General features: G+C 44.6%; 1 protein-coding gene across 2 annotated transcripts in view; it reads right to left on the reverse strand.

Moving 5' to 3' along the window:
* Positions 1 to 1,490: 1,490 nt before the first annotated feature.
* map3k13 (mitogen-activated protein kinase kinase kinase 13) overlaps positions 1,491 to 17,250 on the reverse strand; it is a 26,418-nt gene continuing 10,658 nt past the window's right edge. For both annotated transcript variants that reach the window (XM_030785902.1, XM_030785903.1), the window contains exons 2-14: positions 11,170 to 11,862; positions 9,059 to 9,242; positions 8,723 to 8,914; positions 8,397 to 8,555; positions 8,109 to 8,267; positions 7,625 to 7,733; positions 7,382 to 7,491; positions 6,987 to 7,103; positions 6,202 to 6,345; positions 5,304 to 6,033; positions 4,874 to 4,944; positions 4,303 to 4,594; positions 1,491 to 4,097 (exon numbers count right to left, since the gene is read on the reverse strand). In XM_030785902.1, the coding sequence (XP_030641762.1) occupies positions 3,996 to 4,097; positions 4,303 to 4,594; positions 4,874 to 4,944; positions 5,304 to 6,033; positions 6,202 to 6,345; positions 6,987 to 7,103; positions 7,382 to 7,491; positions 7,625 to 7,733; positions 8,109 to 8,267; positions 8,397 to 8,555; positions 8,723 to 8,914; positions 9,059 to 9,242; positions 11,170 to 11,785 (2,985 nt within the window). In that variant the 5' untranslated portion in view covers positions 11,786 to 11,862 and the 3' untranslated portion in view covers positions 1,491 to 3,995. The remainder of the gene's footprint in view (positions 4,098 to 4,302; positions 4,595 to 4,873; positions 4,945 to 5,303; positions 6,034 to 6,201; positions 6,346 to 6,986; positions 7,104 to 7,381; positions 7,492 to 7,624; positions 7,734 to 8,108; positions 8,268 to 8,396; positions 8,556 to 8,722; positions 8,915 to 9,058; positions 9,243 to 11,169; positions 11,863 to 17,250) is intronic.

Here is a 17,250-nt window from a genome sequence, read left to right on the forward strand (position 1 = left end):
GTTTCCTGTTCGTGTTTATTTGAGTTTTCATGAACATAACAATCGCGATTCATACTGCTTCACTTGGTACTGAATCGAATGATTCTTTACCAATCTGTTTCCTGTTGCTGAATAGCTTTAGCTTGTACAAATCCAAACTCTATAGTTGTAGTTTTCCCATGAACATGTTTTGTTGTACATTCCAGATCAAGATATTGGTTTAAAACTAGTAATGTGACACTGACACAATGCTTTTGTACCTCTGACAAAGATTATGACTGATTATAGTCCAATCCTCATTCCCCAGTTCATCAGGGCGGGAAAAGGTGATAAGGATGAAATGAAAGACTGCTGCTTCAGATTAATGTCAAAAGAAAACGGACAGTGAAATGTTTTGTACAGTACATCACCGTTTATTCCATGCAGTTGTTTGCTTTGATTTGAAACCTCCTGGCTCCTGTTTCACTATACAAAGGCTAATACAGGAAGCTGTCAGGATTAGTCGATCAAAATGCCATTCAAAAAAAAAAAAAAAAAAAGGGGTAGGGAGGGGTTAGAGATGGACACTGAAAAAATGCTTGGAGCTAAAGACATTCTGCACAGAAACAGATAATATTAAAACAACTGTATACATTAATAGGAAAAGCAACTAAATTTAATAGGGAACAAAGAAATGACGGAGAGTAAAAGAGAAAGGGAGAGAGATGATTGCAAAGTTGACAAATGTCTGACCTGACAGCAGAGTCTGAACTGTTTTGCTCTGAGTCAACATTTTAATAACACTATCAGGTGTAAGTATGGTGGGATTTGATCATGAACCTGCACCTGTTAATACTGACGGTCTATTTGCCATTGCGGTCAGCTATGAATCAGTGACTTCTCTGAGACAGCTGTCATATTAGTAGTAGAGCTGGTTCTAAATACATTACAAGAAGCAAACACCTCACTGCTAAACCCTGTGACTCCAAGCTTCTGCTATCCAAGGGGGAAAATGCCTTTTTCTGAGTTTCCTGATGCAGGGTAAAGGGCATACACATGTTCTTACAGCAAAGGAATGTTGGGCATGAAAGCTTGAATTATGATTCAAACAGCAGGGGTAGTTTAGCATACAACATACCAAATACTTCAAAAATGCAAATTTTCAGACCGCCAAAGATACTCGCAAGCCATACAACAGCTAACCTTTTTTTTTTTTTTTTATGAAGTCAGATTTATACCATCATCTCCTCCCATCAAAGCAGAGTATTGGGGTATTACTACGAAATTATTTTTCACTCAGTACATGACTGAGTTTTACAATAATACTTCTCAGACAGGACAAAGATATGAGGGGAGGGGGGGGGGGGGGGGGGGGGGGGGGGGGGGGGGGGGGGGGGGGACGGGACACAAAAAAACAAAAACAAATTCAAGCTGTATGAAATTAACTGGAAAACTAACATTCATTTTTCTAAACATGCTAGTTATCCAAAATAAATTAATTCAAAGATCATGTAGGCCAGCTACAAAAAAAATGAAAGAAAAAAAAAGAAAAATTAAATAAAATTAACTTAAATTAACACGTTAAATAATCACACATTACTAGATTTGTTATGGCATTACTGCCAGAAAGACATTGTACTTCACTCAGAACATGGTAGACTGACTTCTGGTGATTAGAACACAGAAGCCTATCAACACGTAAACATAATAAATGAGGTTTGTTGTATATCAGCCACTTGACAGGGTTCAATTGTTCTCCTCACAGGTTAGTGGAGGTTCTTACAAATGCTTTCACTCCAATCCACCAATCACTCCAACCCTGTTCATGTGGTATTGGTCAGACAATACAAAAAAAAAAAAAAATCCCACAAGATCTTATGGTAATGATGGCTGGTTTTTCAGAGGAATAACCATACAGAAACAAACAAAAAAAAATCTGAGTAATTATTTGTTTTCAATGGCTTTGTGTTTTGCTTTGATCTCCTGCCCTGGATTTTTTGTCCAGACAGCAAAAACTTAAAAACACCAGAGGAATAACTATAGCAAAACCAGAACCCCTCAAACACAAGACAGATGTTTTGTGTTGTAATTCACAGTTCATTCACAGTTTATAACTCCTCCCTAAAGAGTAGGACATGACCTGATGATGATGTCAACCAACCGGCCGTCCTAATTGTACTAACGACGCATACATCAAAAACTAACCACGAGGTAAATTACATATGCTAATAGTAGTTATGAAAGATGCAGTATCACTTTTAGGGAGAGTAAAATACATTAAGGTTTACAGGGCAGTTTAGAGAGGAAAGTAGAGACAAATGTCAGTAAATCTAATAATCAAAGAACACTGGCTTAATTAGTTGTTTTGTCATAAAAAGGAAAGAAGCCATTTTGTTTTTCCTTTCCTTTGGTTACCACAGCAACACATACAGAGAGAGCTGTCTCCACCTAGTGGAAACAGAGTGCTACAGCACTGGATAGCATGATGTTCTGAACTCAATACCTGAGCATCAAACCAGCAAAAGCAGGAATTTTTTTTTACAAAATTGGTAACTTACCTAAACTCAAAAGTTAAAAAATATAAGTCTTTTAAAAAGCAGTTAATCACTAACTTCAATTTAATCACATGTCCGTGCTTCTGTCCAGCCAGCTAGACAGTCCTGAGCAAACGACCCTCAATGGCCTGAGCTTAATCCTACATTATTGCTGTGACATTCATAAGCCAAACACAAGGGACTGTTTGGAGTCTGTGCTTCTGCTATTCTCTCTCTCTCTCTCTCTCTCTTTCTCTCTTTCTCTCTCTCTCTCTCTCTTTCTTTCTGAACCATGCATTCAATTTCACTCCGCACTCTTCACAAAGACGAACCAAAAAAAAAAAAAAATCACACAGGCGCCTGAGGGAAATACCCAAGAGATACTGCATCTTATCATAGACTACGTCACACCTACTCATTTCTAATTTCTAAAGAGAATGATGACTGGAGAGAGAAACTCTAATAGTCAAAAAATACAGGGCTTTCTTATAGACTGGCATCTGGTCCATACCTCTACCATCCTTTAAAAAAAAAAGGAAAAGAAAAGAGAAAACAGTGAGGGCTTAACGGTATGCTGTTCCTTTGACCTGTTTCATCCATAGCACTTCTCTTAACACAGTCCTGAGACGTGAGAACAGCTCGGCTGAGAGGCAGAGGTCAAACACTGATTTCACTCTTGATCTTTGCTGACTGGTGACAGCGGCGCAGTCCAGATCCTTTTGAGCGTGTGGGTTTGGGTTCGGCGTTTGCTCCAGGCTTTGCCCTCACAACTGGCGCGGTCCCCTTTTGACTTTGTTGCATGGCAGGCCAGAAAGACATGCTGGGACAATCCAGATGCGGCATCCATGTTGAGGTGAGAACAGGAAGGGGGTTGAGGAAGGGGGGAGGGGTGGGGGGGGGGGTTGAATGATGTTCATGCTGGTGCTCAAACTGTTTTTTTTTTTTTTCCCCTGGTTCCCCCAGTAAGGGTCAGAGCCTCGTTTCTGTAAACACGAGTTTTACCAGGTGGCTAATCTCGGCCAGAGAGACTGGTCCTCTTCTTTATATGTTTCTCATTGATACAGTTCTCCTGTGGTCCCATTGTTAATTTGTCCTCACGCACTCCAGACTCGACACACACTCACACATCAGGAAAAAAAAAATTCCTGCATTATCGCGTTTGCTTATTAGCTCAGTGTCCCTGGTACTTCGATGAATCCTCATCCGAATCGGTCAAACAAACCTTCCGCCACATAGTGTTTATGTAGTGTTTTGTTTTTTTTGGTCATTTTGTAATGCTTTACAGAGTTCCTGAATTTAATTACTCCAAACTCAAAGAAAAACAAAAGATGAATGTTATACTAGCTACATTATTGGTTAAAAGGATTCCCTGCATGAAGTTGTTGTTTGGATGTTGGGGCCGGGACAGAAGTTGGGGGGGGGGGGCATCGCTTTTTGCAGCGGAATCCAGTTATTGCCGTGGTTCTCTCAGCGTGGGCCGAGGGAGGGGGGAGGGCGAGGGGCTCACCATGAAGAGGGGGCACAGGGCTTGTTGTTTCGGATAGTGGCGTCAGAACACTCCGCCTCAGAGGAATCACAGTCTGAATCCCCAAAATGCAGAGGATTCTAACAGAGTAGGAGAGAGAGAGAGAGAGAGAGAGAGACAGTAATTAGCACTTACAAAACCCTTCACATTATAAAAGACCATCCAGTCATCTTACATTTGAATCCTCATTACATTGTCTGTTCAACAGAGTTGAGTATTTTTCATATAGTCCGGTAAGGCTGAAATGACAGATAATGAAAGAGGGTAAAAATAAAAGTCCCTCACCTCATAGCTGTGCTCGTCTGCACACAGCTTTCCCAGGGAGATCTGGGTCTTGACCCTGCGCACGGCACACTCTTTGTCGGAGAGGCCGTCGGACTGGGTGGAGATGTCGATGGGAATCTCAGGGGTGTGGGAGAGCAGCTCGTCCAGATGTTCCTCCTGGCTGGCGCTGAGAGCCTCCAGTGGACCACTGTGGGAGTGGTCACTGGTGTTGCCCTCCTCTCCGTCCGACACAGACAGGTTCTCTGAGCTAAAGGTGGAGTAGGACTGGAAACTGCTCATACAGCGGTGAGGCCTGTCAGAAACGAGCGAAAAAACCCCCCAAAACATACACACTTTAACATCAACTAAAAAATCTGTTCTTAAATTGTTACTTATTTTCAATGTTTTTTTTTTTCTTTTCTCTTAGTGCTGTTTATGAAACGAGGCAGCAGGACTTGTATGTGTTTCACTGAGGGAGGATAATTCCAGAACCCATGTTCATATAAACTTCCAAAGATCAATGGTAGAAAGGTCAAGACCCATAAAGATTATAGCAATTCATTAATGATTAATAAATAAGGTGCTCTCTCACCGTTGTCGCCGTGGAAACTCCACTTCACTGTCTACCTCTCCTTCCTCCTCTTCAGATGAGTCATCGCCAGTCTGAGAGAGGGGAGCAATTAAACAGTGTCGGTCTCTTGTCAGTATCTTGCTATCCAGATAAACACATTCACACAAACCCAAGCACACACACACAAACCCAAGCACACACACACGCAAGCACACATAAAGAAAAGATATTTGTGAAAATGTGTGTGTTGCATATGAAGACATTATTTTTAAGTATCCAGACTTTCTACACAGGAGAACACACTGAATCAGAGCACTACAGTCATTACATTAACAGTGTCTCTTAATTAAACCCTTGACAGCACTAAATACACACTTAGACACACAATATTTACAGAGGTCATCACAGCGACCTAACCAGAGCCCCCCCCCCCAGTTTTCTGTAGGTTTACCTTCCTGAGGGGTCGCAGTGTACGAGACGCTCCGCCGGGTAAGGTGCTGCGTGGAGAGCCCTGCTCCTGCTGCTCCCCCTTCTCCGGAGCTTCTCCATCCGACGCTGGGTCAGGGAGGCGTGGGGCTGTGGGCGGGGTTCCCTCACAGGTGCTGAGCAGAGAGTAATGGGGCAGCTCTGGGTGGTTGGGGGCAGGAGGCGTCTCCTGGCAGTGTAGGCAGCCGGGGAAAGGGTGTGCCTGGCAGCAAGGACAGAGGGGCCCAGGTCCGGAGCCGGTGGAGCCGGTACGTTGCCGCGAGTCGGCATCCATGGCTGTGGAGATGAGGTCCGGGCTGGAGCCCGACACACGTCGTTGGAGGTGGTCGGTCTGAGGACTCCGCAAGGCGGCCGCGGGGCCGAAATATCGCAGGTTATTGGCACAGTTAGCGACGGCGTCCTCGCGGCCTTGCAGAGGGAGCAGCGGGCCTTCGGGTGGAGGGTGATGATGGTGGTGATGATGATGGTGGTAGTGTTGTTGTAGAGGTTGCTGTTCATCAGACACTCCGGGTCCACTCTTCAGAACTCCGGGGAACTCGCTGTGACTGCCCTTGCTGTTGGCACGCCGGTGCCGGGGCTTACTGCGGTACCGGGCCTTCCCGGGCGGGGTGGACACTTTGGGGCTCCCTGAGACGGGCGAGGGAGCAGGGAGCACCTCCACGCTTGGGATCCCATCGGAGCGAAGCAGATCTGGCCTAAAATTTTTCAAAAGAATCAAATTTTTCAAAGTGCATCAAGATATAACACAGTAACACAGTAAATCTACCCCACATATGAGTGGGAGTTTTATGGGGGAAGGAGACTGTAGTAGGATGGGGGTGATGTCTGCTTTATCTGCCATACTAGGTCACTGCAATGGTTACCTCTTGGGTGTCTGCGTCCCAGGCTTGTGTGACACACTGCTTTTCTTCTTGATGAGTTTCTCCACTGCATTGGACCTGACAATGGGCCTGACCAGGTGCCGTTTGTAGGTTCCAGGGTACTTCTTCTCCACAGCCTGCTCCCTCCTACAGAAACATTACAGACATTGAAGTTACCAGGGGGGACTCTAAGGGAGAGATTTACTCACAACTTTTGCACGTGTTAACATAACCTACAGACACAACACGAATGGTATCACCAGTGACTGAGGTACTGGTGACATCTTGGTCCATGACTAACCACATTACTGGTTTGGGCACACTGAGAATTTTATTAAACCAGGCTGAAATATCCTCAGTTATGTATAATAAACGTACTGCTTTGGAGATACTTCCACTTTATTCATAAACATTTCATTTCACAAGGGCTTTTAAAAGAAATAGCAATAATTTTACTATGTCAGTGAACATCTCGAGTGAAAGAATTTCTGCAAATGTAGGTCAGTGACAAAATTTGGCAATTAGAAAAAGTACCACAGTGCTGAAGAGGGGTTTTGTGCCAGACTGGGGTAAGTTGTATAAGCAGCTTAAGGCTCAATTAAAAGTCCACAGAGACATGAGGTATCGGGACCAGATTACATTTCACTAGTGTTCTGGGAGGCTCTCATTAATTCTATTGGAGTGAATTTACGCTTGCATAGCCGAACACATGGAAGAAAATGTTCCCTAGCGTCGGTAGTAAACAGTTGGAGAAAGCAAGGGCGGCCCTGCTGAAGTCCTGCACGTACTTCATTAGCTCCTTCTCTCGAATCTCCAGCTGCAGCATGATGGCACTCAGCTCCATGTACAGATTGTTTGCTCTCTCCAGCTTTCTTTCATAGTGTTCCCGAATATCCAGAGCGTGTCTGAATCACAAGAGAGAACATACAGATTATCAGTGAAGAGGCCTCCGGTCACCACCAAGGCAAGGGTTAGAGTTTCATTGCGTACTCCAAACAAACTGTATCTAACAGCTACTGAAGAAAATGCTAGAAGGACTTTTACCAACAGGTTCTTAGTATAACGAGGTTTAATGTGTTCTCTGACGTGGGATTCTGCCTGACAATGCTCTGGATGTCCTCAATATAACAGTCGTTGGGTTGAGTGCTGGGCTTTAATTCTCTGTGTCAGCATTGTCTCTCACCTGAGTTCGTCTCTCCTGCGGCGGATTAGCTCCTCATCTAACCGGTGGATACACGTTCCCTCGCTTTTGATCTTCTCGAAGTGTTTCTTCACTTCCTCTCGCCACTCCGCCTACGTAACACACAGGCATTTTTTTTCAGTGCGACGAGATCCGTGGGTTTACACAGGCATTTTTTTTTTCAGTGCGACGAGATCCGTGGGTTTTAATTAACGATGTTTCTAGTTGCCTTAGATGTCTGCTTACCTGAGACTTGAAGTAGGTCTCCTGAGGAGTTCCTAACACGTCGGCTGAGGCAATATCTAAGTGCAGCAGGATCTGTCTGAATGAGGGCCTGTTCCTCGGCTTGCCTTGCCTGGGAAGACACACAGCACAGATTTACAGCTTACATTTCAAACGTTTTAGGTACTCTTACAACACAGCCTGAGCAGTTTTAGACAGTTTTTTAGCAGTTTTAGTGCAACGAGTGATGCTAAAAGGCTTTCCTTTCTTTTCAAACACAGCTCCACAGCTTTATGAATAAGGTGTATTTAAACTCACGCTGTGGTTTTGAGTAACTAATACACCATAAAAAGATTAGAATATGGAGAACGTTCACAATAAAGAACAATAACCTCTGTTTAAACTCTGTCCCATTCTGACGAATTTGTAAATTGTAAATTTTATGGTGTAAATCCAAGATAAATAAAAAATAGGAGTGAAAAAATAATAAAATAAATAAAAGTCTTACCATGTTTGTTTCATGAGGATCTTGAAGCCGTCAGGGCAGGTTGAGGGCACGGGGAGATGTAGACTATTACTGCCAACACCCCAGATAATTGCAGACGAGTCCACATCCTTATATGGGATTTCTCCAGTTAACAGCTCCCATAAAACTACACCGAATGACCTGCAAGTCACATGGAGAGTCATATTAAAAAATATTGCACATCTTATCTGTGTTTAGTCTTAGATCTATTGTTCCATATGAAGGGTAATGAAGACTGAGGTTGTGGATGGGAAAAAAAAAAACACTGACCAGATGTCCACCTTCTCTGAAACAGGTTCATTTCGGATCACCTCAGGAGCCATCCAAGCCACTGTCCCTGCAAAGGACATCTTGGTGCTTTTGTCACTGAGTTCCTTGGAGGTCCCAAAGTCTGAGATCTTCACAGTGTCGTTTTGAGTTATTAATACACTGCAAAACGATTAGATCGTGGAAAGAGGAAAAAAATACATTTCACAACACTGAGCAATAACTTCTGATGATGTGCATGAAATAATTTAACAATTATTTCACTAGGGAACAATGACAAATATGACTTTTTTTTTTTTTCATTTAAGGGTCTTTCGGGAGGTGCTTACTTTGGTGATTTGAGGTCTCTGTGGATGATTTTGTGAAGGTGCAGGTAGTTCATGCCACTGGCTATGCCTGTGGCCCAGTCCACCAGCAGGCGAGGGGTGACCTTCCGCCCGGCCCTAAGAACCTCGTACAGCTGCCCCTGGGCACAGTACTCCATAATGATACAGTAACAAGGAGCCTGTGTGCACACACCCCTGTAATAAAAAAAAACAACAAAACATACATAAACCAACCGGTTATTTCTTCCAGTGAGCAGTCCACTAATTTGTTCTTTTCGGTGAAATAAGATGTTGTGCTTTTCTGTTACAGGAGAAATGGACGGCGGATGTGAGACCTACTTGAAACCGATGATGTTGGGATGCTTTAGTTTGCGCAGGTGCTTGATGTCTGTCTCTTTCTGCTCTCTGACTTTCTTGATGGCCACCTCCTCTGAGTGGAACTTGCCCAGGAAGACGGCGCCCTGAGCCCCGCTGCCTAGCCACTGCAGCTCCGAGATCTCCTCAAACGGCACCTCCCAAGTGTCTGGAGAAGAACCAGCTAAAATTATTGCTACCAGTTTAAATGATATAAACTCAGTCATAAAATCAGCCACGGTTTGTTTGTCCTTTAAAAGAAAGCACTGTGTGAAAAATGGGTAACTGCACAAGCGAAGGACACAGCTGAATAAACGGGGGATGCAAAATATGCCGAAAGCAAGCGCTAGTTCACCAAGACCTGGTTCTTGAGTTAATTAAAAAGCCCTTCATGCTCAGAGTTATGCACAGACATCCTAAGCTAGTCAGATCACCCCTGATTCTGGCTACCAAGGCTGGAAGAAGTGATGTCAGTGAATTTTAAAGCAGGGCAAGTGTTTGGGCAAGTTTGGCAAGAGCTTCAGTGACAAAGAGAAGCTGATTTGCTAACATTTGTTTAGAAAGAACGTCTTAGGTGATATTGCCTTTGAAATCTGAGGAAAAGATATCATTAACAATGGGACAGCTGCAGCCGAAGTCTAACACTTTAAGTATGGGCATGAGATGGAAGACAAAAAAGAAATGCAACTCTGAATCAGCTGACTGGAAATATCATTCTAGTGTGTAAACAGACAATTTCACAAAGAATGGTCCATCAGGAATTTCACATTCAGGGATATTATAGTTGAGCTGCAGCGAATAAGCCCCTTATTACACCTTAAAAAAAGAAGGTAATTTATGAGTGAAATGGTAGAAAGAACAGAGACAATACTCGACAGAGCAGTAAAAACAGTCATACCGTGAGAACAGTAATCCTTCATCCTTGTTCTCAACGAGCAGACCAGTGCATGTGTCATGCACACCAAAAAGAAACCCCAGTGGACCAGGTTCCTGTTTCTCATGGTGAATGGTTCAGGCAGCTTTGCTATGGTGTGGGGTACAGTTTTCCTGACATGGTTTAGGTTCACTCAACCCCAGGGTAAATGCCAATGAGTCATTCTGAGTGATCAGTTTTTTCCTTTACTTAGGCATGTCACTGGGAGTCATCTCTTACATGATGAGGAAGATCAGGCTCCCATCCTCTCAGTGCACTAGTGGTCACCTGATGGCTTTAGTACCATAAAAAATAATGTACACTATATGAACACGTAGCTATAGTGTATACAATGGACATTATTCAAACTGAACAATCCCTCACTATCATTAAAAAAAACAAAGACTTGCCTGTCTTATGGAAGACAGTCCTTAAGACACTTGTCCATATGACACTTGCAGAATCTATGTCAAACCCTCACTGAGGCTACTCTGGCAGCTTTGTGAATGGTCCATTGAAACAAAATTTCCTTTGGCAGTTACAGATACATTCTTGAACTGACCAGATATAATAATATGTTCAATATAATAAGGTTAATAACCAACTGAATTTTGTTTGTTTGTTTGTTTTTAACTATTTGATCTTCTAAACTGACTTTTCTCCAGCGTGTAATCTTTTTGTTGTACTCAGTTTTCCAACATGGTTTGGGAACAAGAGGGATGCCTCAAATCACAGAGAAATCATAGACTAATTTAGATGGGAGATATATATAGAGAGAGACACAGGCTATGCCAATACACTCCTTATGAGGTTTGACTGGGCTGTACAAGTGTTTCAGCTTTGCAAACAAGAGCAGACGAGGACATCAGAGATGATCTGGAGAGTAGCAGAGAGAAATCGCCAGGCCAAGCCTGTTCGAGCCACAGAGGAGTACAATTACACCCTCCTAAAATCCATTTCAGTCTGGCAGCTGTGGAAGGGCGTTGGCAAGAGGTGATGGGACAGGCTAAGTGCAGCCACGCTGAACTCAGCTATACTAAATGTCAGGCTTTTGAAAATGAACTAAAATGAAATGGAACGAAACTTTGTGCCGTTTTAAAGTTGCCTTTGAAAAAAAAAAGGGGGGGGGGGGGGGTGTCTTTTTTTATTTTTATTTTCCATGTTCTGAATGTCAAGCACTCACCTTGCTGTTGCAGTTTGTACTCTGTTGAGTAAGTTTTTCCTATGATGTTCCAGACAGGCCTCAAACAGCCAAAAAGACCTTCAAGGAAGCCCCCTCCTCCCGTTCCTGCTCTGTGAAAGTGCAGTTTGATATCATCGTGGGGGTGGTTGTGCGTACCGTCCCCGTTGTGGTCTGTCGGACAACCCCCCTCCTCGTTCCCCTCCTCTCCTCCACTCCCACATCCACCCTGGCTGCAGGAGCCTGGAGACTCCGCGTCCTCATGCTCCTGGAGCTGGAGCACGCTGTTGTCAAAGTGTCCTTGCTCCTTTGTCGAGTCCTCGCTCAGAACCGTGTTGGGTGGGCTCGTGCCTCCCAACCCAGACTCCTCATCTTTCCCGGGAGGGTGTAACTGTTGCATGGGTACGGGTAGGTGTGTGGGAGGGGCCAAGTCTGTGATAATTTGAGAAGGTGGGGCAGGTGTTGGAGCCTGAGGTGAGGAATTTGGATTAGTCTTCTTCATGGCATCGCCCACAACGGTCAGTTTGAGTTCCTCTTTGAGCTTCCCCACCAGCAAACTGGGGCAGGAGGCCCAGGAGAGCACCTCAGGCGAGCTACCCATGGTGCTGTGTGTGTGCATGGGCAGCCCACAAAGAGAGAGGGAAACACTGGGTAACCTTTCTTAACAAAAGCTTCTGTTTATGCCCCTGGAGACACCTGAAAGAGAAGGAAAAAAAAAAGAGAACTATTAAATATTTATAGTGGGTGATATTTTATGGAGAGCCCAACATGGGCCTTTGCCCAACTTTTTATGAAGATCTCAAACCTGTTGCAAACCAAGAGGTAGCGTGAAAACAGTTCTGGAGCATTTCGCATGAACACCGGTCTACAACATGGCACCGAAACAAAGCGTAAAACAGTTCCTGTATATTTTAATTTCCTGTCTCATTTCCTATCGTGATTTCTGGGATTGCGGGAGCTTATTGTAATGATGATTATCTTTTTAACCGTAAAGAACTCTCTATTTGGTGGGGGGGGGGGGGGGTAGTGGTTAGTTGGGGATGAATACCCAGATTCCAGGAAGCTGCGGGGCTGATTTGAGTACGCTGGGTTTACCATGTCATCGCTACATAGGGATTAAATATAACAGGGCATTAGGGAGCTCTGAAAGCCAAACATCTGGCCCGCGCTGCGTCCGATTTGTACCGCGTAACCCATGGTCGCAGGAAATGTAGAAAAACACAGCAAAGAGATGAACAATCAAGTAGTGACCAAACAAGCGGCCACACAAGCCCTAATCTTACCGCTGCGGTTACGCAAGTCGTAGGCAGGGCCAGGGCTATGTAGCCCAAAAGGGAATTATATCTGTCTCAACGTCAAAATAAACACAGAGGTCAGGGTGAAAAACACGTGGGCGTCGCACAGAGTACTGATCGCTAAGTGAAGAGGAGCCAAGCCTTCCGATCCAGCGTCTCCTTACAGCTGGAAAATTCCCAGCGGTCTGAACAGGACGGTGTTTATAAAATTAAAAAAAAAGAAAAGCTTCCAGCTACGCTTCATTAATGAGATACCACACCAATCAAAAGACACACAGACTGTCCACATCAAGCATGATGAAGGAAGGTCATAGCGGAAAACGGAATATGTACGTATACCATGGCAGGGAACAAAGTCTATGGGGGTGGGGGGGGGGGGGGGGGGGGGTAACCTGCGTGTCTAAGATAAGCTGACCTGGGCCTTTTTGGTTTAGAGAGAGAGAAAGAAAGAGAGTCAGGCAATGGATTGTTTCTCAAGTTCCAAGAAGAACAGTCTCTCTTGGGTTCCCAAAGTGGAGATAATGAGTAATTAGATCAAGCGTTTTTTTTTTTCCTATCCGTCCGGCTCCCTCCTCTCTCGGGGTGGTCAGAGGGCCCAGTTGGTGGTAGGTGGTGTGGTGTGGGGTGGTGTGGTGTGGTGTGCAGTGCTGAGGTAACCTGAGTGCTGAGGGAGCGTGCGTTGGCTGCTGTCACAGCATCAATAATGCAGAGACCTCTCTCTCTCTCAGCAACATGCCGAGAGTGCAGGGGGAAAGAGAAAACGCATCTCTCAGGTAACCAACAAATCCGTCCTCTCCACAGCGGAGAGACAGACGAGCTACGGGTCTCAGCTCCGCAGTGTAATTCCACCCCGGGAACGCGCCTCAGAGCCGGGTTACACGTCGGAGGAAAAGAGAGACACTGTGCCAAGTCATCACACCTCAGAGAGAGTCAAAGAGAAACCCTAAGCTACGGGTCCCATAGCAATCTCAGAAAGGACAAATAAAACTTGCTTCACGGATTATTCCAGCGATCGCACATAAAAAAAACACGTCGGCTGAAACACGTCCAGTTCACATCAGAGGCGACACGGATTCGCTTCCTTCCACATTATACAAATCAAACTTGTCCCTAACAAACAAATAAACTCACAACAACGACAAGATCAAAACCTATAAACACAACACTGACTCCTTTACATATTCCATTGCTTCGAGCCCTACTTAACTTCCCATAGGCTTAAAACATGATCCGTACAAAGCCACCTGAGGTGGAAATAATAAGTGAGAAACCAGCAGTTCATCTAGGGCAAGCATTTATCAGCATTTATCTGCAAACAGTCTGGACCTGCAGTGTCATATATAGGCCTGTCAGTTTGTAGTCTGGAGCATGGCTAAGAAGAACAGATAACACTTTACATACATCTCACTCCCACAATGTCAGGAGAAAAATAAAATAACAGCCTTGGGCTGAGAGAAGGGGTTTATAGAGTGAGAAAGGGAAAGGAAGAGATAGATAGAGAAAGAGAGAGAGAGAGAAAGAAAGAGAGAAAGAAAGAGAGAGAGAGAATTATCAAGAACTGATCCTTTAATCTCCTGACTTGGCTCCAGAGACAGGCCTGAATGAGCAGAGACCTTATTTTGCTCTGCAGTGCCCCACATTTACATTCAGTGTAAATGCCAGTGTAAATCAGTGCCACCCCACATTTACATTCAGTGTAAATTGCAGTGTAAATCTGGGGCACTGATTTACACTGAATGTAAACCTAACCATTAAGTGACTCTATAGAACTCTATGCACACACCCAACTGAGGTATCTATGCACTGAGCCCTGTCTGCTGGAGTGCATGGTATTTAATACTAATGCCCACAGGAGGAAACACTGGCATTAGCAGACTACACCCACACCCGATCCTCCACTTCCCCAATGAATGTCAGAGATGCACGGAGAGGATAGGGCAGCTGGTGTGCCTAGGCGATCAGGTTCCTCTCCTCACAACACATACACACACACACACACACACACATCTGACGAGAACAAATAATCCCACTACTCCCACTGATCCAGAGTGTAAGTCACTCCTGTGGCACTCTGGAAACCAGCAGATGTACCAAACAAAACAAAGCAGAACTGTATTCATCCTGTATCGCTGTTATCAACTATAGAACTCTCACCCAATTAACAGACAAGAACACTGGAAGAACATATGCCATTCACAAATCTATAGACCCCCCCCCCCCCTCAGCATCTGTGTCCCCAGAATTGCATGTCTCATTAGGTGAGACCCCTGATGGGAAGAATGGGGATACACCCCTCTTCTAATAACAGCTGTTACCAGAAACAAAGAGCCACTTAAGCCTCCGTGGTCTCCCACAAAGCACCGGGCATGTTTGTTTCATTCCCTCCTCAATGCCCTACCTTCTGCCACATGTCACTGTCTCATTCCCTCCACCACTCAGGGCCCAGGCAAGACAGTCTTCAGCCTCGGGGCTGTGGCACATGAACCTTCACTAATCAATCACAGTGGATCACTTTAACTACCAATTAGTTCTGGATGATTCTACCAGCATCTGAGCCCCATCTCACCAGATACACCTCTTCTCAAATCTCCAGGCACACAGAAGAAACTCCCTCAGAACTTGGAACTCCCTCTCTGTCGCGGTTGTCTTTCTCCTTGCTCTCTCACATTCCGACTGTTTCAGAGTCTGGACTTTCCAAACTTTTCCGGCCGGCGGGACTTCCCCGCCTCCTGGTCTGATTCTCTAATATATGGTCCGACGGCGAAAGCTGCTTTAGTGGCACACACTCCCCCAGCGCGCTGAGGTAGGTGGGTAAACCTATAATCTGTTCAAAGCAGAGGTACGGCACAAATACCACGTATCATTCCAGCAAAATAACTTGGCATCTGCTCAGGTGGTCACATGTCTTCGGTTCCTCTCTCTCTCTCTCTCTCTCTGCGTATGGCAGTGTTGAGATTCCTGCTGAGTTTTGGCCGCCAAGGGCCGATCCAAACGCTGAGCTCTGGCGAGAAATACCTGACTCTGACTCCAGTCTGAGCTGCAATTATCCCCACTTTGTGTTTTGTCTCAGGAACACTGGCACTAACAACAGGGTCAGAGACCATGGAGCTATTCTCGGAGCATTTAAGAATGTGTCAAGTCCCTAATACCGCTTTAAGACATTGTAATTTTACCTCTAACCTGGAGTAAACAATGTGATACTAAGCAACATAGTCTACACAAACAAATATCTGACTGAAAAAGGCTGACATAAAGTAAGACCCACACTGGAAATGACAGGTTTCTGATCGTAAACACATCAGTGATACTCAGACACACACGCACGCACACACACACACACACACACACAAACACAAAGACAAAACACACACACAAAACAGCACCAAAGCAGAGGGAGCTGAAATGGAATATTGTAACTGCCACTATGGTTGGTGGGTTGCACTGACATCTTTATTTTAATAGATTTTCATACCAGTGTCTAAAATAGACTCTGCAGATAAATTGAGTCTAAAATTGAGATGATGAACACACAAATCATAGCTGTGTGTACCATTCAAATGTCGTCCCTTCTATCAACAGACACTGAAAAAATCAGCAGTGCTCTTCAAAATAACAACAACAACAAACAAACAAAAAACAAAACCAACAAGCAAAAACAACAACAACAACAAAATCTTTAAACTGTCACTCTCACTCTCATAAAATTGCCTACTTCATTACAAAAATAAACAGCAGCCTTAAAAGAAAAACAACCTTTATTTATGATCAAGAAACACGACGTGCCACTCTTAAGAACCAGTTTACGCATCATTAACTAAGAATGACAAAAAAAAAATACTACAGAGCATGACACCAAGAGAGAGCAGGAAAGTCAGAGACAGACACAGAGAGAGAGAGAGAGAGGGACATAGAGACAGAGAGAAAGAGAGAGAGAAGGAGGGAGAGAGAGAGAGAGTGAAAGAGAGAGAGAAGCAGAGAGAGAAGGAGAGAGCAACTAGAGGGGGTTAAGCTCCTCTGCCGGCCTGATACCATCACGGCTGTACTGGGAAAAGATCCCAGAGCGACAACAAAGGACACAAGAGGAGCCGGCTCCATCTCAGAGTGTGAGCAGGGAGGACACGCACCAAACACACACACACCCCCCCCCCTCAAAACAATCAGCGTTGTGCTCTTTCAAGTCGGCCTTGCGCCCTCACACATAAAAGCCACTCTGCAGACATGCGTACATATTCCAGCAGGCTGTCCGTGACTGACACCGTTCTGAAGTCAGACGGCACAATAAGCAGCACCAAGAAAAAAGGAAAACAGAAAACTGCTTGGCTCTTAAAATGGTAGTTTGCTGAGCCCAACACAAGATACTTGGCCACGTGTTCTGTTGTTCCTTGCATTTCATTCCCTTCTCATTTAAACACACGGTTTAATAGGGTAAAAGAAATCAATACATCAGTATGTCCATTAGCTATCTCAGTACTACAGCCAGACTTCCAAGTGCCGCAAGATGCAGTCTAGAAACTATTAAAAAAAGAAACACACACACACACACACACACACACACACACACACTTGTCTTCCCAGATGGAAAGGAGGAGTTTTAGACATTTAAAATGAGGCAGGGTACATACATTAAGTACAGCATATTACATTTGTTATTCTAGAGCAGTTTTCTGCCCCCCAGCTGTGGCCAATCTCTCTTCTCTCTCTCTCCCTCTCTCTCTCTCTCTCTAAGCCCCCGGCTGCCAGCAACTCATCCTGCCCTGTATTATATAAACACGCTTAGCACCAGAGGACA

Source organism: Chanos chanos, chromosome 10 (assembly GCF_902362185.1).
Source record: "Chanos chanos chromosome 10, fChaCha1.1, whole genome shotgun sequence".
Classification (NCBI taxonomy): domain Eukaryota; kingdom Metazoa; phylum Chordata; class Actinopteri; order Gonorynchiformes; family Chanidae; genus Chanos; species Chanos chanos.